The following is a 23,401-nucleotide window of genomic DNA, read 5'->3' on the forward strand; positions in this document are numbered from 1 at the left end:
TTCAAGTGTTACCACTGAGCAAGTTACATCAGGTGACTGGACCAACAGGCAGCACAGAGAATATTTTATCCAACCAACAGACAACACGGAAAGAAGAGTGAAGATTACTGAAGCAGTCACTATATTTAGTTGTGCAAGTACTGTCAGAAACATGTTACTACGATGAGCCGAATATAGTTTATAATCCACAATCATATGAACAAAAGAGCCCATAAATTCATCCAAGGATTTATTGAAGTACATCGAGAGGCTTGTGACAAAAGATTTTGTTCTGAAAACGCAGAGTCCTTACACACCGTAAGTAGTGATACATCACATTGAAAGAAGCCAGACTGACTGAGAAGAAAAGAAAGATCTTGTCTGTTAGCAAGGTGAAATGTAGTTCCAGTCCGAAACTGAAGCAAAACACAAAAAAGTAATGACCCAACCACAGACTGAATGGACCTGACCATCAACACATTCAGAGAATGAAGTATTAAGACAAACTGGTATAAAGAGCTGATTTAGAATAATGAGGCTCAGCCATGACTGCCGCAAATTGCATTCGCATGGAAACAGTAAATATCACTGAGTGAAGCATGGGGAGGATACTGTTAATATTTACGAATTAATACAAGAAGTTTATATCAATGCTGCTATCAGGTACGGATGCCCAAATCTACAGAGCTAAAGTATTTTCCTCTGAATGTTATTTGTAATTGTACAAGAAACTGATATGCATGAATAGCTGACACTGGGCAGATTCTGCAGTAACTGTACAGACCATTTTACATACAGTACAAGAGGCTTAAGTTTTTATTTACACCTACTTGTGCAGCATGAGGTGAGGTTAAATGGTTATATGCAATGTGAATCACTTGTTCCAATTCCATAGTTCCTTTTCAACTTTTTAGCTTCTTTTAGCCTGTTGTTGTGGTTTTACAGCCCACAGTGTATATTTTGGTTCAGCCTCAGTGCTTTCATCAACTGTGTTTTCAGTGAAAAATCTCACTGTACAACCCATCAGAAAGACAAAGTTAGCATGAACATAGTGGAGCATTTATCAGCTAAAGAGCCATGAGTTGGTGGAGAGGAGAGGGAATATGGACTTACATTCATCAGGTTGAAAAAACTTAAAATGAACAATAATGTTGCTCTGTGCCTGCTTGGTGTGAAAAAGCAACTGTTTTCTCACATGTTAGCCATGAAAAGTTTTGCAGTGTCATAATATATCAATGTTGTATGTACAGCTTGTTCCATTGACCCCCAGTGGGCAGAAAAAAAATCTGTGTTCTGTTCTTTAAGTTCTGTGTCACTGATACTGAAGGCATGAGCTAAAGATGACTTTTGGTGTTTTCAGTCTGTGGATTTGGAACAGTCTAGAACAGGTCTCTTTTAAAAACCTAGAAAAATCTAGTTCTTATAAAGTCAAGGGGCTAAAACTTTGCACGACCAGTTTTAATTTATTTTCTTACATTTGAAGCAGGGAAGCAGTGTGGAATGGGGTGAGTTTTAATAACAGCAGCAACAGTTCTTAACAAGAACTTTGTGACTGTGACACCATGTTTAACCTGTAGAGAAACTGTAGAGGTACAGTCCAACATTTGGAATGTAGGTCTTGTTTGCAGTGTTACTTAGAGTCAGATGAGAAGATGGGTACCCAATTCATTACTGTGTCTAGTATAGAGATATTTCCAGGATGTGGTTAGCCTAGCTTAGCATCAAACTGTTGTTGCTGTTATCTAGCTAACTAGTTAAAAATGTGTTGTTCTTACTTTTCTATTTTCCACAGGTTGAATAATTTTTTTTTAGATCCCAGCAGTTAGTTAAACACATCCATCTCTGTACTGGACGCACACAAAGTAAGATCTCTGAACTCTGAGTTCATGAAAAACAAACCTTTTTCCAATAAGTCAGACTGTTCCTTTAACAGACTGTTTTGTCACATACCTCAAACATTCTCAATGTCCTGCATCCATGCAAAAAGTCTCAGAGTAACACAAACATTCCACAAACCAGTTGTAATCAGATCAGGGCAGAGGCAGAACTGATCTTGCCCATGTACAGATGTTGTATTAGTAGAGGCAGATTTACGCTGATGAAGCTACATAGTGAAGTGTCTTGTGTAGTCGTATTCTATTGTGGGAATGACAGCCTGGACAAACTTGAGGAAAATCAGAAGATACCTGAATGCTTCAATTAAGGAAAACACTCAATCTTGGCAGGCAATTACAAATCTGAAGCTGGAAATGTAAATACAATAACACAGCAGACATGAATACATAAAAGCAGATATAATGATGACCTGGCTCACTTATACTCAAAACAATGACTTAAATACAAGTATGAGAAATGTTGTGAGCCTACTAGTACTAAGTGTGAGAAAAAAGGGAGACACCATACCCCAATTATAGTAACCAGGTTTCTTGTTAACATGACAGAGGATAAGGCTGGTGATTTGAAGTATTGTGTGTGTATCAAAAGCCTGATATATCTTATTACTCTGTACTGTAGACCTTAAAAACGATTAAAAACACATCAATGAGCCACCCTGCTGTATTGGGTAACATGTTCCTTGGTCCAGAAGAGTTTGGGCATGTTAGTTTGTTTTTGACTGACAACTACATTGTACATTGTGAATAAATAGTACAAAGTCAAAATGTTGTGATATGTACTAGAACAAGCTAGTAAGGCTCTGTAAACAGAACCGTGTTCTCATGCTGCCATAACATGGCTGTATACTCCTTCAGACATGCTCGTCAGATGGTCTGTAACAGGCTGTTTTAGCTCCTGTCTCTTTATGGCCCCCCTCCCAATGAGCCCACTCTGTTTTGATTGGCCAACTCCAGGAAGCTTCCTCCCAGCAGACTGCTCTAGAGGCTATGTCAACAGACGGTAGTAGTGGGATTTACTTTACTCGAAATGGAAACTTCTCAAATACATCCGTACATGTTCAAGCCCGACTCCAACCCAAAATATGAGTGGACAACGCAATCTGATGTCATTACAAGGGGGACTGACTTGACTTTGACCATGTTTAACATCTGACATCATAACAGTATAGAATTATCAGAAAAATCATAAAAAGCATTATATGTCTCCTTTAAAGAATCAGACATGTAACAGATTATTAATATGAAAGGATACATATGCACTCCAAGCTCTCCTCCTCCTTCTGCCACTGTCTCGATGATCTTTTTCATCACTTCAGCATGTCTGAAAAAGAAAGGTTAAACCAGCTGGAAGTTCATATCAAAGTGTCATTCATTCATATATTTCTGGATGTAAACCATTAAATGTAGGGTCACGAGACTAAAGATAAAGCAGTAAAGACAGGGATACAGGTAAGTAGGGATCGGCGATGGAAAGGTTTGGAAAATGTCATTAATATTATCATATTGATTTCAATACTCATTTTGCATGTTTGTGTATTCTTCTCTTTATGGCTTTTCTCACCTGCAGGGGTGGACAGAGCACATGGCAGGTGGAGGAAGGTGCGGGTGGTTCTCAATGGTGACCGTCTTCTTCACGTGGTCCTGGCTGATGTCCTCATACATCTGTTCTACAGTCAACGGTTGTCTGTCCTGGGAGACACCATAACAACCTGATAAGCTGATGTAAAATAGAGCTGCAAGTCTATGAGTTTGGGTTGGAGTCTCAAGTAATAATAAGTTGTCTTGCACCCAGGTACGTACCTCATCATATCCAAACAGCCAGAGTCGAGGGGTCTGGTAGTATTTATCATATGTAATGTACAGGTCATATGTTCTAGTCTGAAGGATGGCATCTTCACTCCCAGGCTCTGCTTTGGCTTTAGTTTCTACCATTTTACTGGTGTCCAGGGTTGCCTAGAGACAGGACAAAAATACCATGTGTAAGACGGTGGTTCCAGTAGCATCAGATCACACAATAAGTGATATGTTGTAGCGCTCTGAGCGGTTTACCTCATCTGTTTCCAACAGGCCACTTTCTTCGTATTCTGAAAGGACAACATGAGTTCAACTACAGTACAGGTAGGTTTCTGACTAACAAGGCACATAATGACTGTTGTCACTGCTAGTAAAGGTGTAAGAAGAAGCTCTTGTCAGGATATGAGTACCTTCCATATCTGCTGCTTCTCCATCTTCATCGTCATCGTCATCATCATCATCGCAACATGCTGCTGATGTAGCATTCATATTCTTGTCCTAGAGGAATCAGATGACCATTTCTGAAACATGGTGGTCACATGACAACTTCTTATAAAGTTTTACAAAGCACCTTATATGTCCATTTTATGAACCTGAGGCCTGAAATGAAAACCATTTAAACAACAAACATGTTCAGTTAATGTAGGATGTAGACCTGCATCCAACCAGGCGGAGGAGTTTCATATTCTGAGATGTGACTCAAACCTGAAATTATCTGCATGGTTAGATATTAGGGATGAGAGGGAAAATATGTTTCTAGTAATTTGGATGAACTGACCCTTTAGCAACAACAGTAAGTTTGTTGGATGATGAATACAGGATATCCACAAATAAACTGACCTATATTATCTACCATTTACATTTGGAAGTTTTGGATTTCATATTCTATTTAATGAATATAAAATACAAATGTAGCAAGATTACCTTATTGTTGTCCAGTGAAATTTCTCGTACAGCGTCTGTGACTCCTAACACAGCTGCTGAAAAACATCAGTCCAAATCAGTCAGTTTAGCTTTACAGACTCAATATATTACACCTTGACTGACACATATTTAGGCTTATTACAACTATCATTTTCCTTTCATATTTTACATCAAATTACTATATAGAAGTGATTTCCTTTTAAAGCAATACATGTTCTACATCAATATTTTATAGGGTTGCTTTGAATTGTACTAAATTCATTGTATAGGTGTAATATCTCCTTATCTTCCTATCCTTTAAAGTGGAAAACTAGATGCAGCCGTGCTCAAAATGTATGTTGTGTACTGTATGTTAAGAAATATTGTACAACCTGAGTTATGGTAAGTGTCCACCCAGCCCCCATCTCCATCATCCTCCTCTATGATGGCTTCCAGCTCATCTGAATACTCCATCTGTTTACAGCGCTTGTAACAGGGAACTGCAAGACCACAAACACAGAGTCAACACACACACAGAAGAGGAAAAAGAAAAATGGTAATTTATGTTCTCACTTAATCAATCTATCGCAGTGGATTTTTATCACCAGGTCTGCATCTCAGCCAGCAGATTTTGCTGCATTCAATAGCAGCACTTTATAAAGCTGTTAGGTGTTGAGGGAATTTCACTAGGGCTGAGAGCACACACAGGAAACTGAATACAAAGGAGGCCGGGGCCAATATTTATCAAGCTTCAGAATCAGTGGGAGGAATCGCATTGAAGTTAATTTAGGACTAAAAATTCTCCAACCTCAGAGTAGGACTTAAGGCCCATGTAGGTAGTCTAATTTGACTCTGCTGTGTGAAATCAGCCCCATTCAACCACATTTTTTTACAACTCCCATAATATTGCCATCTTACATATATTGCACAGGTACATGATACAAACTGTGCACTGTGGCATCTTCTCTTCCACTGTCTGTTCCCATTTAACCTAACCTCCTGTTAACTTATGTTTATATCTGTAATGTCACACATTGTTGGGAAATGCACCATGTGAACATAGTCTATCTAGTCTAGCCTAAAGAAGTCCTAAAAGTAGGACCAAAAATGCATCAGAGAGTTTTTAGCCAGTTACAGTGATTTCCTCCCCTGAGAAGCTTGATAAACACGGCCCCAGAGCAGGAAGAGGTTGCGTCTTACTTCCTAAATATTGTTTAGCCCTCCATTGCCAATAGGAATAAAAGATAGGTGACAAACTGAGAGATGTGATATCAAAATTCAATAAAAAGAGGAATAAAATGAGTTCTTACCATTGCGTGTCAGGAGAAACTGTTTATCTGGGGGCAAATATGGCTTCACCTTAACTTCTTCCCCAGAGGCCCTAAGGGAAGATGGAATCACAAATATAAGTCATACATTATTCTCATATCTGGTCATGTTTGGTGCTCATTACATTGTTATTAAGAAAAAAAATGACTTTAAACTTAAATCAATTAGTTTTGCCAAAAAAAAAATAAAAAAAATCAACATTTGGTTTTATAAACCATTGTTTTAGGTTTGCTTGAATTTTTCTTTTCAAAAATGTAGTGTACTTTATCCTGCTTAGGTGCCAGAGGAGCAAATGTTTAGCATTAACAGACAGTTAACAGACAAAAATCTGAGTGGCAGAAGGTTGAAACAATCACACACAAACAGGGCTGTGTATCATCAAAATGTTCCAATTACAAAGCCAAAACAACACCTGAGTTTGGTACAAAAAGCAAAATGATCTTTTCCAAATATTTGTTATGTGCCAAAAGGTGACATGGACACTAAATGGTGTGATGTGTGTGATGCTTCCTGTTAGGCAAGTTGGGTTTCTTCAAGTGGAATATTGCGCTATTCTGTGAAATTCAACAGTAACTACAGAGAGTGAGACTTGTAAAGGGCCATCATAACCCACACATGGCTACGTAATACTGTACAGCCTTTTCATCATTTTACACTAAGTCATTATTAATGGCATGAGGAATGTTATAGTACAGGTTGACATTATTACAACAGTAACCACACCACTAACATGACAACCAACAGTAACCACACCACTAACACGAATACCAACAGTAACCACACCACTAACACGACTACCAACAGTAACTACACCACTAACACAACTACCAACAGTAACCACACCACTAACACGACAACCTACAGTAACCACACCACTAACATAACTACCAACAGTAACCACACCACTAACATGACAACCAACAGTAACCACACCACTAACATGACAACCTACAGTAACCACACCACTAACATGACAACCAACAGTAACCACACCACTAACATGACAACCAACAGTAACCACACCACTAACATGACTACCAACAGTAACCACACCACTAACACGACTACCAACAGTAACCACACCACTAACATGACAACCAACAATAACCACACCACTAACATGACAACCAACAGTAACCACACCACTAACATGACAACCAACAGTAACCACAACAATTACATTACTACCAGCAGTAACCACACCACTAACATGACAACCAACAGTAACCACACCACTAACATGACAACCAACAGTAACCACACCACTAACATGACAACCAACAGTAACCACAACAATTACATTACTACCAGCAGTAACCACACCACTAACATGACTACCAACAGTAACCACACCACTAACATGACAACCAACAGTAACCACAGCAATTACATTACTACCAGCAGTAACCATGCTGACATACTTTGACATTAAATCCAAAATCAACAATTTAATTGTAATTGAATTTATTTCCATATTACAAAGCCTCCAGTAAAAAAAAGTAGACCTCACGTCTGTGGTGCTAAATATATTTAGTAAAGACAAACACTACAAGATGTACTTCTGACAGTGGTCAGTTTGAAAGTTGATCTGATCCCTCTTCATGTGACCACTCTTTCAAACATGAAACAAGCTTCAAAGAGATAATAATCATATTACACACATGCAAGGGGTATTTCACATGAATATATATATTTGTGATTCAGCTCAGATTAGACATTTACCATTTCCATGTGGGGCAGTGGTGAACTAAGTGATCTCCAGCTGCTACAAACTAAAATGCAAACAGAGAGGAAGATGGGTTATATGATTCAGAGTATTTACACAAGGAAAGATCATAAAAACACACCGTCCAACGTTTATAAATGGATCTTTAACACCTTATGTTCTCACCTCCTCTGGTGTGATGACTCCAGTCTCTTTGAATTTCGATTCCTGTGGTTAACAGAAACGAAATTGAATCTTAGGACACATATCTGGATTTTATAGCCTAGTATTAACCTCCAGTTGTGTAGGGAAGTGGTACTGCGCATTTCCCAGAAATGTACAAATGCATTCATGAATGGTCTCTTCAGTATTATCTTCTATGTCACTTAAACTTTAGATAACTCTTACTGTGACGCATATTCTCATACTCTGTTGGATAGCATTGATCATCTGCTCATGTGTTTCTGGCTTCTCATACTAGCCACCTCTCATCAACAAGCTAGCTCATATGAAGCAAGTTTACCTTCAGCACTGGGGTAAGAAACTCAGCCACTCCGAGAGCCGTGCCTTTCACTGTGTTTATGACGTTCTGCATCTTGTAGAGTTCCTGCCGAGTGAAACGCTCCTTCCAACAACCGTCCTGTCAAAATTATTATTATTTTGACACAGCAGCTCAAGCAAGCAGGGTGCCAGCAAGAGCAGATCACATGATACGTCTGAGCACTTCCCGGTTTCAGGCTCTCACGAGAAGTGCGGGAGGTTTGTTGCACGACGCTGAAGTTAGCTTCCAATTCGATGTTAAGGAGAAAGTTAATGGGAAAATAAATAACGTTAATGCTATTTATGTTTCAATTTAAAGTGTGATTAAACAGTGTTAAGGCTTTTTCTACGATGTCTAACATTTTTCCATAAGTGTAAATAGTGAAAAAACGCAGAGTCGGTTGTTAAATATCTTAGTTTCCCTTAACGTTCCCCTTATCTTCCAATCGGAAGCTAACTTCAGCGTCACATAGCGGACTGTTTGCAGTGGAGTAGCTAGGTCCAGCTAGCGCTGTGTGGAGTCACTATGTGGAGAAACATGGGGAGGTCGCTGTTATGGAAAGCCAAGGTCTTCAACGCTGTCATATTCAGGTCAAATGGATCCTGCTGCGGTGTTTCTGCGAAGAAATGGACGCGACCCAGCGGGTTTGACACTGGTTTAAAGACTTTTAACAGCCTGACCAAACAGAAAGAGCCCCTCATTCTGGCAAGAGAGGGAGTAGCTACCTGGTAAGGAATAACGTTAGTTAAATGGTTAATAACGTTACACAGTCTTCATAATTGCATAATAACCTTACACAGGTGTCCTGTACGTGTCTCAGGTACAGCTGTGGACCCACCGTGTACGACCATGCCCACCTGGGTCATGCATGGTAATGATATCAACACTGTTCCATGTTCAAGCCGAAGTCTGTTCAATGAGTCTCAGCTGATTGATCTGCTCTCTGTCACAGTTCATACGTCAGGTTTGATATCCTGCAGAGGATTTTGTCCAGACTGTTTGGAATCACCGTCATCCATGCTATGGTCATAACTGACATCGATGACAAAATTATCAAAAGAGGTTGGGAGGTAAGATGAATTGTTGTGATTGTTGTATTTATTGGCTTCATTAACAGTATGTTCATTCAGAAAATGTCTCTCTCTTGTTTTATAGGAAAATGTCTCTCCCACCATCATTGCTAGACTGTATGAAGATGAATTCAAGAAGGATATGCTGTCATTAAAGGTGTGTGATGACGTCATGTATTAGTTCATCAAAGTGTTGATTTACCGTAAGCTCATACTGACTCTTTACAGAGCCCATCAGTTCAGCCTCTGTCTGAAACTAATACGAGGCACAAACTGACTGATGCTACAGTGAAGTGTGTGTATCTATAAACATGTCTTCTTATTTGTCATTGTTTTTGAGGTGATTCCTCCTGCAGTGTATTTAAGAGTCACTGAGAATGTGCATCAAATTGTCACATTTATCGAGCAGATCATCAAAAATGGACACGCGTATGCCACACCGGAAGGTGAATATGTTGGAATTACTGATTATTGTATATCTGATCAAATATCAGCTATAACCCAACAACACTTTGTCCCCTGTCATCATTTCTGTGCTGCTTTGGTTGCAGGTGATGTGTATTTTGACATTCAGTCCATCGGTGATCGTTATGGCAAGTTTGTGGGATCTGTGGATTCTCAGGGAGAAGCTGGTAAGTGTTTGTGTCACTGCAGAGTGCAGTTATCTTCTCCAGACTTCTACAGAGCCCCTAAAGTCCCTAAAGGTGCTATTTTTTTATCTTGTGCGCACAAGTTTTTATCTTGTTATAAAATTTATAGCATTTATAGCTTTTGATAGCTTGTTGATTTCTCAAGTATGTTAGAAACATGGCAGCGTTCATTGCTTTATTTGAATAGTCCGTTTCCTATCTTATTTATGGAGCCCCTTAAGTCTCAAAAGGTGGTCTTTTTTATCTTGTGTGCACAAGTTCATTATCTTGTATGCACAAGATAAAAAAAAAAAACACCTTTTGGGACTTAAGGGGCTCTGTAGACTTCAGAGACCTTGCTGACAATAATCTCCTCATCAGTGTAAGCCCATGCCTGTATCTGTCAATATTAACACTATTTCTCCTTAAGGAAACTTCAGATTTGTGGAACCTGATTGGTTCAGTGTTGGTAGCAAATGGTGACAGAGAGAGGACAGCCTGTTTAGTTCCTCTCTTAATGGGGAAAGTCTTGTCTTTACTCCCTAAGTGTGTTTTCATACTTTAATTACAAATAAATAAATTAAATTTTCTTTAATATCAATCAAAATGCTGTCTAATTTTCACCACACAGTGCTGTTATAAGGTTTGACTTTATGAGACCCATGCACACTGTGATTTCTGGCATCACTTGCTCTGTGTTAAACCATATTTGAGCTTTACTACAGGATAACAAACATGGTTTGTATGCATGGTTTTCCAGGCAGCTCAAATAAAAAAGACTTAAGGGATTTTGCCTTGTGGAAGCCATCTAAACCTCAGGAACCATACTGGGAATCCCCCTGGGGCAGAGGAAGACCTGGCTGGCATATTGAATGCTCTACCATGGCAAGGTTTGGATTTACAACAACCTGTCTGCTTCCTTTAGTGTTCTACTGTGTTTCAGTCTATCCTTGGGCCTTTCTAAGAAAAAAAGAACGTTATTACAAACTTCCTTTTTTTAAATGAGAAGGCTGAGAAAATGTGGCCCTGAACAAACAGGAAACATATGAAATTCATTTGACTGATATTACTAAAATAAGCTACCTGCTACTTATTCAAAGCCCAGTTGTTGCACTGCAAACTTACACAGCTTCCAGTTTATCAGGCCCAGCCAACTAAAACTATTGCAGTCTAATCCAGCAGCTCTGCAGTAAATCCTACCTTCATGAAGGTTTTGTTGAAACTATGTAATCATTTGATTGAGGAGAAATTAATAACAGTTTTAATAAATTATAATTATACAAACTGAGATCTTTAGAGTCTCCTGGTACTTGTGACTGGTAGTTTACAGACATTGTTACTCTGTATAGTGTTGTTGACTGTGTGGTGTTTTCAGCTCTGTGTTTGGGAGTCAGCTGGATATCCACTCTGGAGGCATTGATCTGGCCTTTCCTCACCATGAGAATGAGGTCGCTCAGAGTGAAGCCTATCACCAGTGTGGACAGTGGGCAAATTACTTCTTGCACTCAGGTAAATCCACGACCCCAGCCTGCCGGATGACTAGTACATAGTGTAACTATGAAGAAGTTCTGTGTTGCGTTTGCAGGCAAATGTACCATTGTCCCTTCAACCAACCTCCCTGAACACTGAACACTGTTGCTTATTGTTACTGTTTTTGAATATGTTCACATAATAGATTGTTATGTTTTTAGGGCATTTACATCTCAAAGGCAGTGCGGAGAAAATGTCCAAATCTCTAAAGAACTTTATCACCATCAAGGTAAAGTAGTCATGGATTGTAAGAGCTGTTAGATTCAGTACCTGTACCTGTGTACCTTCTGTGTTCATCATTCTCCTCTTTTTCTTCCTCACATCAGGATTTTCTGCAGTCGTACTCTGCCAATGAATTCCGGATGTTTTGTCTTTTGACAAAATACAGATCAGGTATGAAAATTAATGAAGAGTATTTTTTTTATGAATGTCTTACTGCCACTTAATTCATAATTTAAAGAATACATACATACATATATATATAGTAGAGAAAGTGACTCTCTGGTGTGTCCACAGCTATAGACTACAGTGACAGCAGCATGTTGGAGGCTCAGACCTCTCTGGGAACTATTTCTACCTTCTTCCATGATGCTCAGGCCTACATGAAGGGCCAGCTGCAGTGTTCACCTGTACAGGAAGCTGTTCTCTGGGAGAGGTAGCTCATCTGATTATCTCATCTCATTTCTTTTCTTCATCATATTTGTTTGTTTCTTTTACACTTTTTGTTTTATACTGGTTATCTTTCTTATTTCATGCTCAGCAACCATTGCTGTTGTAATGCATTTAAAAGGTCAGAATTTGTTATTTTCCCCTTTCACCATAGAACAGTGAAGTGTATAGTTTTGACACAGTTGACAGTATATGGATTACAGTCAGTGGCAGAAAAACAACTGATTCTATAGTAGGATGAGTCTGTTATCAGACGATTTCAAACAGCCCCTGCAGCATCATTTTGAGAACCAGGTTTTGTTTTTGTTTGCTTGAATTTTACATTATATTTTAACAATTGTCTCTTTATGGAAGATCCCATTGTTTCAGGTGTCTTTGATATGGAGAACATGTGTTGTGATGTGTTGCATCCTCAGGTTGGCTGAGACTAAAGCCAGTGTAGTCACAGCTCTGGCAGATGACTTTGACACTCCGAGAGCCATCAATGCTGTAATGAATCTGGTTTATCATGGAAACTGCCAGCTACAGCCTGTTTCAAAGGTCAGTATCTGTGTCTGACTGCAACTCTGACTCTCCTGGGAGAACATAAACCAGACTAACAGCTAAAATGATTCCCAACCAGGGGTCCATTTACTCTCACTAAATATATACACTGTGTATATACAACTAAAACTAATTGTGGTTGAAATAGATGGCTAAATGAACAGAGATGCAGTTGAAATAGTGAGCTACAAGTGAATGATAAATAGTTGAAATAGCTAAATGTATGGGGTGTATGGTTTGCTATTGCTAGTAAGTATTAAACTGTTAAAGTAGTTAGCAGGATAAATGGTTGAAATGTGCAGCTTCTGTAGTAGTACAGTAGTAGAACAAATGCAGACTTGACCAAACCAAACTAAACTTTAGTTGCTTTACTCATAAAGTCAATTCAAATGAACACATTTGGAACATGATGGGTGGTGTTGATGAAGGGGAACCACCGTCCTAGAGGCTGCAGTTTTCATTAATAAGAACAGAACAAACAACATTCTGATGATTCTACTATTTGAATCATTAAATGAAAGAGGTTCTTCCCTTTCATGGAACTGTAGTCTGCTCATTAGATGATGAGATATGGTTTGTGTAGCTGACATTACAGTTCATCTTCTGCACCTCCACAACAAACCTGACAGAATTCTGAGCAGGTTTGAGATATTGTTGCTGGGGAACAAACTGTTGGATGATAAGACAATGTGATTATCATAACCATTACCATTGTTGGTGTTGTGTTTCTGTTCAGTCTGACGGAGGGGCTCGAAGTCCAGCAGTGTTTGGAGCGATGACCGGTTACATCAGAGACGTCCTGGACATGTTTGGGATGGATGTGCTGCACACTAAGGTCAGGACTCATGTGTAACATGTACAGATGACTGGATGTGTAGAATTCAGTTAGATTCTCTGACTAGAGTTCAGTATGATGCATGCTTTATTTATAACTCCACATTTTTTCTGCTATACCTGAGACTTTCTTGGAAGAGATCTTGATCTCAGTAATAATTCCTGATAAAATAAATGTTCAAATAATAGGGGTTTTTTGTTTTGTTGGTCATCGTAGTTTTTAGTGAATATTACTCATGACAGAGGAAACTGCATTTGTTGGGGACTATTTTTAGTGGTGGATTAATCCACATTTGGTGTTCTAGTGATCATTTCTGGCACGGTGTGTGTGGGACTGAGTCACAATAAACTACAATGTGTGTGAAAAATATAGAATATCAGCAGACCTGTACTTTAAAGAAAAACATTTGAAACTTCTTGGAAATTTCTGTGGTCAGGTGCAGGAGGCTGATGTGATGAGTAGTTCTGGAAGTCTGGAAGCTGTTGTCGAGCAGCTGACTAATTTCAGAAGTGAAGTTCGAGCATTTGCGCTCGACCGTTCCAAGACGTCTGGACTCTACCCAGAGAGAATCCCACTCCTCAAAGCCTGTGACAACCTGAGAAATGACCTGGCACCACTGGGTGTGCTGATAAAGGTACGCTGGGTTGACTCACATCCACATTCAAACTGGGTATTTTTACATTTTGAATACATACAACATGCGACATGTACTGTCATTAACAGTAAGAATTTGCAGGGGGTTTGAACTGACATGTTTTTCTTGTGGTTTCAGGATAGAGGAGCCACATCAACGTGGGAGATAACTCAGGGTCAGAGAGGACAGAAAGTCCAGGACCAAGGCCAAGACCCTGAGACATCCAGCTGAAATCCACTTCTGAGACTGATTCTTTGTTTAGTCTTAATGGACTCAATTAAACATCATCATGAAAGACTTTGATAAATAATAGACCAAACTATGCTGATTTCATAACAGGAGAAAAGCCTGATGTGCCTGTCATCAGTGTATGAACTCTCATATTCCTTGTCTAATAAGTTAGAAGGGAGACTGTAAGTTATTTTTCTATTTAAAAAAAAAAGCAGAGTTAAACTGTCCTCTCTGGTTCAGTCTGTTTGACCTCTGAGCACAACCAGCAGACACCAAACAGTGATGTCACGGCGTCCTGGAGTACACCTGTACATCACTGCAGCCAGATGAGAAGTGAAACCACTGGAAGTCAGCAAAAACGAGATTTTCAATATGTTAAGTTGCTTTTTAAGCAGTGAAATCATTTTTATGTTGTTATGTTAATTAGTTGTGTTGGATGGTTTGATGCAGATTTTGGTATGTATGATGAAAACTGATTTGAACATAGAAGTGTTTCTATACCTCGTCTCTGTCTTTTATAGCTGTCAGAAGGAGACCCACTGCTATCATACCACACCACAGTGATATTAATAAGAGACCCAGAATCACTGTGCTGGTCCTGTAGTAAACCTGTTGGAGGGGCTATAATGCTACCAGAGCTTGAATAATATCTAATCAGATGAATATTAAAGGACCACTCTGACATGTTGGAAAATACAGCACCAGTCAAAAGCTCTCATTCACTGGTTTTTCTTTATTTGTATTATTTTCTACATTGTAGAACAATACTGAAGACATCATACTTTGAAATAACATGTATGGAATCATGTAGTAAGCAAAAAAAAAAGTGTAAACAATGCAAAATATCTTTCATATTTTAGATTCCTCAAAGTAGCCACTGTTTGCCTTGATTACATCTTTGCACACCATTGGCAGTATCTCATCCAGCTTCATGAGGTCATCACCTGGAAGTCTTTTCCAACAGTCTTGATGGAGTTCCAACATATGCTGAGTACTTGCTGGCTGCTTTTCCTTCACTCTGTGGTCCAGCTCATCCCAAACCATCTCAGCTGGGTTTAGGTTGAAAGGGTGGAATTTTCCAGATTGACTGAACTTCATGTCTCAAAGTAATTATGGTCTATCATTTCTCTTTACTTAGTTGAGTGGTTCTTATCATAATATGGATCACTACAGTGGTGCAATAGAACAATACTTCAACACAACTGATGGTCTCAAATGCATTAAGAAGGCAAGAAATTCCACCAATGAATGTTGGAACACCTGTTAACTGAAAACCATTCCAAGTGATGACCTCATGAAGCTGGTTAAGACATTGCCAACAGTGTGCAAAGCTGTCAAAGCAAACAGTGACTACTTTGAGGAATCTAAAATATGAAAGATATTTTGGGTTGCTTAACACTATATTGTTTACTACGTAGTTCCATGTGTTATTTTATAGTTTTGATGACTTCAGTATTGTTCTACAATGTACAAAATAGTAAAAATAAAGAAAAAACCTTGAATGAGTATCCGTGTCTGGAGTCAGTTTGGTCCATCTTCACAAGAGAGTTTGCTTCCATTAAAAGTGAAACAATGTGGCTCAATGCAGTTCTCACACATGGTATTATGCTTGCTGGCAAGCAATACATCAACCTATCCAGAAATCACTTGGATTTTATCCAGAATTAGGACAGAACACTGTTGGTGGTCAAGGGGTTGACCCACACTCACCTGCCTTTCTGCAAAGACCAGCAATTAAAACTGGCCTTTGGAAAGAAGCAAATCTTCAGTTGTGTCACAGAAATATTTGCATTTTAAAGGGGCGTATCAAGTTTCCATTTATGGGTATTGATTAAAAATTCAAATTCAAAGTTCAATAAGTGTACAGACAGTTGGATGGTAATCAGGCATTTAAGGGTTGTTGTTTTTTTTAAAGGGTTCTTTACAGATGAGTAGACTGATATTAATGTGTTACTACTAACAGATGAGATTCCTGACAGGATGCTCAGTGGTAGTAATGTTGAATTGTATGATTTGTTTGCTGCTTAAAACTGAATCTGGATCTGAGATGCATTTGAAGGCGGTCTCAGTTGGTGTAAATATGCCATCACTCTAACATAACTACAGCAGTAACCAAAGGTCTTCCAGTGTAAGCAATATATTACCTTCACTAATCCACAGACAGGCGCTTTTATTAACAGTGTTTAATCTCGGCTACTCAAAGTGATGTAAATAATAATGTTGCACTGCAAGGTTGTTGTGGTCAGATGCTGAGATTTATCTGGAGCAACTCTGCACAAATATTGTACATCTTGTATTAACTACCAACATGGATTCTTCTTCAGAAAAAAAAAAAAATACTTATAAGGGTAAAGACTGGCATTGGTTATCTCCATGGCAACAGGGGAAGTTTGACATCCTTGTGCATTTTAACTTCTCTCAGCTGCTGTCCTTTCAGATATGACACAATGACCAAGTTATCTTCAGTCATGTAACAATTAACAAGAACAAACTAAAAAAAAAAAAAAAAAAAAAAAAAAAACACCAGACAAAAAAAATGATCTCAAACTGTATTTTTTGAAATTTTTTACATTTTTTCTTCAAAACGCTGAGTCACAGTCTTTTGTGCTGACAGGTTTGTTAATTTAATGTCGGTAACCAAACCTAACCCCAAATATGGATGAAGCCTGACACCTGCAGGGGAATGAAGAGTACTGAGACATGACGTCACTATAAAGCACAGAATGATGATGACATCACCTGGCACCACAGACCAGCCAATAGCAGTTTGTACATTTCACCAACAGGCTTCTTCACCCACATTAGCGTAAATGGTTTGAGTTACTTCAGCAGTGTCCATGCAGACCGTGGTCCAGCTGTCCATCAGGCGGTGCTGCGGCTGTCAGGCGTCAGGTTGATCAGAGAGCTGCTGGCCTGGGCCAGCTCTGTGATGGAGATTCTTCCTCTCTGTCTGATGAACTGAGCCACAGAGTTCAGTTCTTCTGGAGTGATGGAGATAAACTTGCCTCTGTCATCAATCACTCCTGCAGGAACAACGGGCAAAATACAGCATATTCATAAATTCATACTCTTCAGAAATCTACAGTAGATTACAATGCAAACAGAAGGCTCATGTAAATCCCAATAAACATGACCTCTTAACACTTTATAAACATACAAGATGCACAACACAGATACATAACATAATTAGTTCTCTCTGAGCAGAACAGATTTGTGGATAAGATATCAATGACATTTACAGTCTTGACCCTATCTGTATGATAGATATTAAATATGGATTATATTGGACGACATATAGAGAGTGTGGAAATAAATAAACCATACAAATATTTGGCTACTTTTTTCAATGATCAGTTTAAATTTGATGTGAAAACAGAAGCTAATGTGAAGTGGGAGCAGAGGAGAATTCACCTCCACAAACTCAATTCTTTTTGTCAGTTCTGTCATCCTCTGTTGTTTTTATTACTCTTTTATGATCTGCTGCTTTCACAGCCTGACAGTAAAAGACAGACACAGCCTTATTAAAATCTGTTCAAAGATCACTGGAGAGAAACAAAGAGATTTGAATTCTTTTTGCAACCGACAAATCCTCCAGGAAGCAGCAAGTATTTTTTGGCTTCTTCTGGGTATGTTCTATAAATATCTATGTTCATTCTCTGCCTCTGTACATGTACACAGCCCTCTGTTTGCCCTTCCCGTTGTAGGTTTCACTCTCCATTTCTCAAATTATTAATTATTAAGAGCTGAGATCAAGTTTAAACACTTAAAAACTCTCTTGCATGCCGTTCATTGTTCATTCTTAAGCGCACTGACCTGTGAGGGAGCCCTCCGCTAAGAGATCCTGCAGTCTGGCGATCGCATCCTGCGTCCTCATTCCAAAATGAGAAGCCAAGTCCTCCAGTAGAACCACTTTAGAGCTCTGCAGGACAGAGGAGACGGTGTTTAATACACTGTGTTCAGATGCTTCAGTAAAAGCTGGAGTGTGTGTAGAGTGTGTTAGTCTCACCTCGATGTACTGGATGAATTCTTGCAGAAGGTTGCGGGACTGGAAGTAAACAATACAAACATTTATAATATTTAAAAGACAGAGAAGGGGACTTCAAAAAGATTAGTTTAAGTTGAAAAATGTGCTGATGATCTGACCTGGTCTTCAGTGAGCTGCTCTTCCTCTCCCTGGTCTTCTATGGTGAAGGACGCTTTGAGCCTCAAGTACTCCTCCTCCTCTCGTCTCTCCTGCTCTTCTTTAGCCCGCCTCTCATCCTCCTCCTGAACAAACACCAGCACACAGTCATGTCATGTCCTCATGTGAACAGACAGGGGAGGAAGAAGCCGGTCAGAGGATAGAGTGTGTGTGACCTGTTTCTGTTCCAGCAGTCGTTCTCTCTCGTCCTCCTGCCGTCTCTCCTGCTCTCTGAGCTCCTGCATCCTCTTCCTCTCCTCTCTCTCCTCCATCTCTGCCTGGAAATACAAAAACCACTCAATACAGGACCAGACAGCACACAGTCTCAACTATTTAATTCAGCACGGCTCACAGAAGAGTTTCAAACCCTCAACAGCAAGCTAGAAGGAAAGTTTAGGACTGAGCATCTTGAAGCCATTTTGATATTTGAAACCAAACACACATCACTCAGTGTTTTGACGTTGTCGTATTAAGCACATATTTACTGTGTTCATCAATCATTTAACAGCCTAAGTTGAACATGAACACTCTTGCTTGTGCTTTTATTACCCTCTGTGGTAACACTTTATTGTATCCCCTCAATTAGACATTTATAAGCAGTGTACTTGAAGAGGTTCATCTTAAGGAGGCTTCAGCGTTTATGTTGCAGACTAGTTTTTTAGTGGAAGCAATAAATCATCATTTTTAAATCAATAACATTTTTGAATCAATATTTTGTGCCAAATTATTGATTTCTTTATTAAATAGCCGTGTAATAATTGGGATAATATCACCCTGAAAGCACGATTAGGGCTGCAACTAACGATTATTTTCATTATCAATTTATCTGTCGATTATTTTCTCGATTAATTGATTAGTCGTCCATAAAATGTCACAAAATGATAAAACGTTTTCATAACCATTTCCCAAAGCCCGAGAAGACGTCCATCAAACCAAAGATATTCAAAGAAATCAGAAAGTATTCACACTTGAGAAGCTGGAATCAGAGAATTTTAGCATTTTTTTTTTTTACAATTATCAAATTAGCTGGAGATTAATTGAACAGTTGGCAACTAATCAGTTAGTCAACACATTGTTGCAGCACTTGGCGAGATCTGCAGTTATGAGGAGTGTCTTGTTTTCAATTGATTTCAAGTTAACATCAGAGATATTTATAGCCCCAAAAAGTGGAAGTCACTCTGAATGTAACAAGATACGTATCTGTACTCTGAGGAGAATGTCTTTATATCTGCTTATGAGTACATGACTGGAGGTTATAAACTAAATGTTTATATACTGCGTACATATGCTTAGTTGGGGTTTAAGTAAAGTGTTACTGGGTTTTTGTTTCCTGGATTGCGGCTGGCAGAGGCTCAGCTTGTGTTTCCCACCTCTCTCTGAGCTTTCTTGGCCTGTTTCTCCTCCAGCTTCTTCTGCTTCTTGGCTCCAACTTTTGCTGTTGGCTGGAAGTTCTGCTGCTGCTCCACATCCTCCTCCTCCTCCTCCCCCCCCTCTACACGCTCCTCTTCTGAGATCAAAAACACGCTTGTTAACATTTTATATCACAAAACTGCATTCAATTTTTTGTTATTTGTCCCACTTGTAAAGATCAATGTGATGATGTGCAGTATCTCAGTGCTTAGCGTTGACAGCTACACACCACACAGTAATAACTGACCATATTCCACAGGCTCTCTCTGTGGTCGTCTGTTAGCCACCACCGTGGCGAGGTTCCTCCTCCTGCGAGGCATGCCGGCCCCTCGCTCCTCTGCTGCCCGCTGAGGGGGACCCGCTGCCCGGACAACATCCCGCTGCTGCTCTGCATCAGCTGAGACCAGAGAGGGCACACAACATGTCACACCACTGTCTATGCAGCACATACTTCATTTGTAAAGACTAAATTAGTTGATTAATTGATCGACAGAAAATTAATCTGCAACCATTTTGATTATCAAAGGTTTGGAGTAATTTTTTAAAAGAAAAAAATGCCCAAATTCTCTGATTTCAGCTTCCTAAATGTGAATATGTTCTTATTTGTTTAGTCCTCTGAACTGAATATCTCTGGGTTGTGGACAAGACAAGACATTCATGGACGTCATCTTGGTATTTGGGAAACAGTGATCTACATTTTTCACCATTTTCTGACATTTTATGGACCAAAGAACTAATTGATTAATTGATGAAATAAACAACAGATTAATTGATACTGAAAATGACGTTAGTTGCAGCCCTAATCAGTTTGGCACATCCAAACAAGTGTATAAGAAAAAGTGAGAATGGTGTGTACATATTATTAGCACAATTCCATTATATCCATTCATGTTGTCAGGAGTCAGGAAAAAAAGCTTTAGACACAAAAACACAAAATGTGAAAACATGGGCCTAGTTCTAATTAATCAAATACAGATTAGCTGTTAGTATTTTAATACTGAGCATCTACCTATTCTCTATCAAATATGCACATATTCCTAACAATCTCTGCTTCCAGCTTGTCAAACGTGAGGATTTGATGCTTCTACTTGCCACAAATGATAGTAAATTGAATGTCTTCAGGTTGTAGGTTGTTGGTCAGACAAAACAAGCTTAACACCTACAACTTCCCGTGGGAAAACTCCATAAAATGTACATTTGTTAACTCTTAGCTGTCTAAATGAAGGAATCGCCTTTAATCAACAGGTGAAGAAAGAATACAGTAGTTCAGATAGCACACTACGGCCTCCGTAGTTTGTGACAGATGTTGGCAGCTGTGAGCTGACGTAGCCTTTACAGTAGAAAGGTTTAACATCTTTAATCACCATTGTCTCCTTCCATAACAAAATATTACTATTATGTATAAATGACGACACGTCGCTGAGTCTTTATATGAAAGCAGCTTGACTGACTCAATACTAACAGTTAGCTTACAGCTAATATCTGACGCTAGCTTCGCTCTGAAGGCTGCTTACCTTCCTGTGTTCGCCCCCGTAACTTCAACGCAAACAATATCAGAACAATGAGGATAGCAGCAGCTATCAGATACAGTGCGACATCCATAACTGCTCTGAAAATACACTTTGTCTACGTAGAAATTCGCGTCTGGTTCTGTCGCCTGCTCATTTCCACGGTGAAGCCCAGCACTCTTCTTCTGGGGATTTATTGGCGGTTGGATGCAGTTCTGGGCGCATTAGCTCCCCCTGCTGGACTGTACTGTGGACGGGTAGACTGTCGGGAAAAAACAGGAAAAAAAACTCTCTCCTGCCAGCATCCTAAAGTCCTGAAAGGTGATACTTTTTATCTTGTGGGAGCAAGTATATTTTGTGCACAAGATCATTTACTACAAATTCATATTTGTCTCTAAAAATACAGCCCGCCAGCTTCAGATACAAACAGCCACCATATGATGCAGAGAACTCAGTTAATCAAGTTTGATTTTCACCTCAGAATGTCATACAAGGAAATTCTTGCTGCTTTTGCACGTAGAAGAAGAAAGAAAGAGCTGCAGGGCATCCATTTATTAACAATTATAACTGCAGATTTAATTGTTTTCATTAATGACTTATTAAATATAACTGCAGACCTGATGACTTAGAACATGTGAAACACTAACCCTTTATTAATGACTTATAATCAAGTGCAGACCTGGTGACTTACCAGAAAGTGTGAAACATTTAACTTTTTATTATGATTCATAATCATCAAAGTTTTGGAATGGTCAGCCTGGATGAGCTGTACATATCCTGATGGTCTACTTATTGTTTGTTCAGGGACATACACAAATGCAGTGTGAATGCAGACTCAGCATGTTGTTGTGGTAATACTAGACCGGTACTATTACAGATGATTTACTTTATTCTACTGAAACATTCAATGTGCTATTTTGCCTTTTTGTCTTCTAGCTTCACCCAAAAGAAGATTGAGTAATAAGTTCTCAGGTGTTGTAAATAGTAAATAACTGCTTAATATTCACGGTCACTGTGTCTAAGTCATCAGTCCTGCAGTTATAAATTATTACGAATCATTAATAAAGGGTTAAATATTTCACACATATAGTAAATCATCTTGTGCGCACAATATAATAACTTGTTCACACAAGATTAAAAAGTATCACCTTTCAGGACTTTAGGGGCTCTGTACTCTCCTGATCTAAATTGTTATATTTTCTATGATGGCTTTACGAGGAGACTTTATGACTACTCTGAGGAAATGTTATGTTCTCTCAAAAATCATTATACTGTCAGAGCACTCTGACAGAATGTTTTCAAATGCATCCACTGGATGCAAAATGTATGCAAAATATACAGTAGCACATTTTGGTCCTTTACAAAAAATGTTCAAAAGACCAAAATAGTGCCATCTTTGCAGATGTAATGAGTTCATGCTGACTTGGCAGTCAGCAAGTAAAGCATTGTGTCCTGCTTCCAGGTTACATGCAGTGCAGTTTGACACTCACTAGGGGGCAGACACATTACCTCTGCAGGCATCGCTTCAACTGCTGACACACTGAAAAACATCCTCTTGCTCACACACACACACACACAAACTTACTGAACCTCATCCATCAAGTCAGAATGGAGGTCACATTCACAGAGAGTGAATCAGACCTGAAAGCCTCATCCAATATTCTATGGTGATAATACTAAAACTGTAGCCATGAAAACCAAAAGCCATCTTTCTCTGGTCAAACCCAGAATCTTAGAGATTTGGTGGCATTGGGCAGATCAAGCATGGAGCCCTATAAATCTGACCCCTGAGCTGTTTCAATCTGACCATTCTCTACATAATGAAGAGAAGGGCTGTCTGAAAAACATTAACCTTAAAACCTTTCAAGTGAGCAGACTGCACTAGAAGCCAAGTGAGGACACATTCAGATTAACCTGCTAGTTCTTTGGGGCAAAGATGAGCTGCTGGGCCTGTATTCCTCCTGTTCTCTGTACAGTGTACACAGGGTTACTGTGCTAGAATAGGCTACTTCCTCG

The 23,401-nt window shown here is 39.1% G+C and overlaps 3 protein-coding genes across 4 annotated transcripts; 1 reads left to right on the forward strand and 2 right to left on the reverse strand.

The window, feature by feature from the left end:
* Positions 1–212: 212 nt before the first annotated feature.
* On the reverse strand, positions 213–8,323 carry atg3 (autophagy related 3). Of its 2 annotated transcripts, none has more exons than XM_042404789.1 (12): positions 8,129–8,323; positions 7,792–7,833; positions 7,623–7,672; positions 5,882–5,952; positions 4,964–5,071; positions 4,593–4,648; positions 4,079–4,166; positions 3,924–3,958; positions 3,675–3,827; positions 3,436–3,563; positions 3,127–3,195; positions 213–2,165 (listed from the first exon to the last, which is right to left on the reverse strand). In XM_042404789.1, the coding sequence occupies exons 1-12, from the start codon at positions 8,198–8,200 to the stop codon at positions 2,084–2,086; spliced, it is 954 nt and encodes a 317-aa protein (XP_042260723.1). In that variant the 5' UTR covers positions 8,201–8,323; the 3' UTR covers positions 213–2,083. The 2 variants fall into 2 exon arrangements, with proteins under 2 accessions (XP_042260723.1, XP_042260724.1); XM_042404790.1 differs by having other exon boundaries at positions 4,593–4,645; positions 8,129–8,322.
* A 221-nt stretch (positions 8,324–8,544) lies between these two features.
* Positions 8,545–16,753, forward strand: cars2 (cysteinyl-tRNA synthetase 2, mitochondrial). Its single transcript, XM_042404788.1, has 15 exons — positions 8,545–8,874; positions 8,967–9,017; positions 9,099–9,216; positions 9,302–9,373; positions 9,557–9,662; positions 9,768–9,848; positions 10,606–10,735; positions 11,221–11,354; positions 11,537–11,604; positions 11,702–11,768; positions 11,892–12,030; positions 12,461–12,584; positions 13,324–13,422; positions 13,859–14,056; positions 14,195–16,753. The coding sequence occupies exons 1-15, from the start codon at positions 8,672–8,674 to the stop codon at positions 14,285–14,287; spliced, it is 1,683 nt and encodes a 560-aa protein (XP_042260722.1). The 5' UTR covers positions 8,545–8,671; the 3' UTR covers positions 14,288–16,753.
* Positions 16,754–16,822: 69 nt separating this feature from the next.
* On the reverse strand, positions 16,823–21,568 carry LOC121892028 (DDRGK domain-containing protein 1-like). Its single transcript, XM_042404791.1, has 8 exons — positions 21,392–21,568; positions 20,125–20,274; positions 19,838–19,974; positions 18,644–18,745; positions 18,431–18,553; positions 18,294–18,332; positions 18,101–18,206; positions 16,823–17,310 (listed from the first exon to the last, which is right to left on the reverse strand). Exons 1-8 carry the CDS (start codon positions 21,477–21,479, stop codon positions 17,150–17,152), a joined length of 906 nt encoding a protein of 301 aa, XP_042260725.1. The 5' UTR covers positions 21,480–21,568; the 3' UTR covers positions 16,823–17,149.
* Between the last annotated feature and the right edge of the window lie 1,833 nt (positions 21,569–23,401).

Source organism: Thunnus maccoyii, chromosome 24, assembly GCF_910596095.1.
Source record: "Thunnus maccoyii chromosome 24, fThuMac1.1, whole genome shotgun sequence".
NCBI classification, from domain to species: Eukaryota; Metazoa; Chordata; class Actinopteri; order Scombriformes; family Scombridae; genus Thunnus; species Thunnus maccoyii.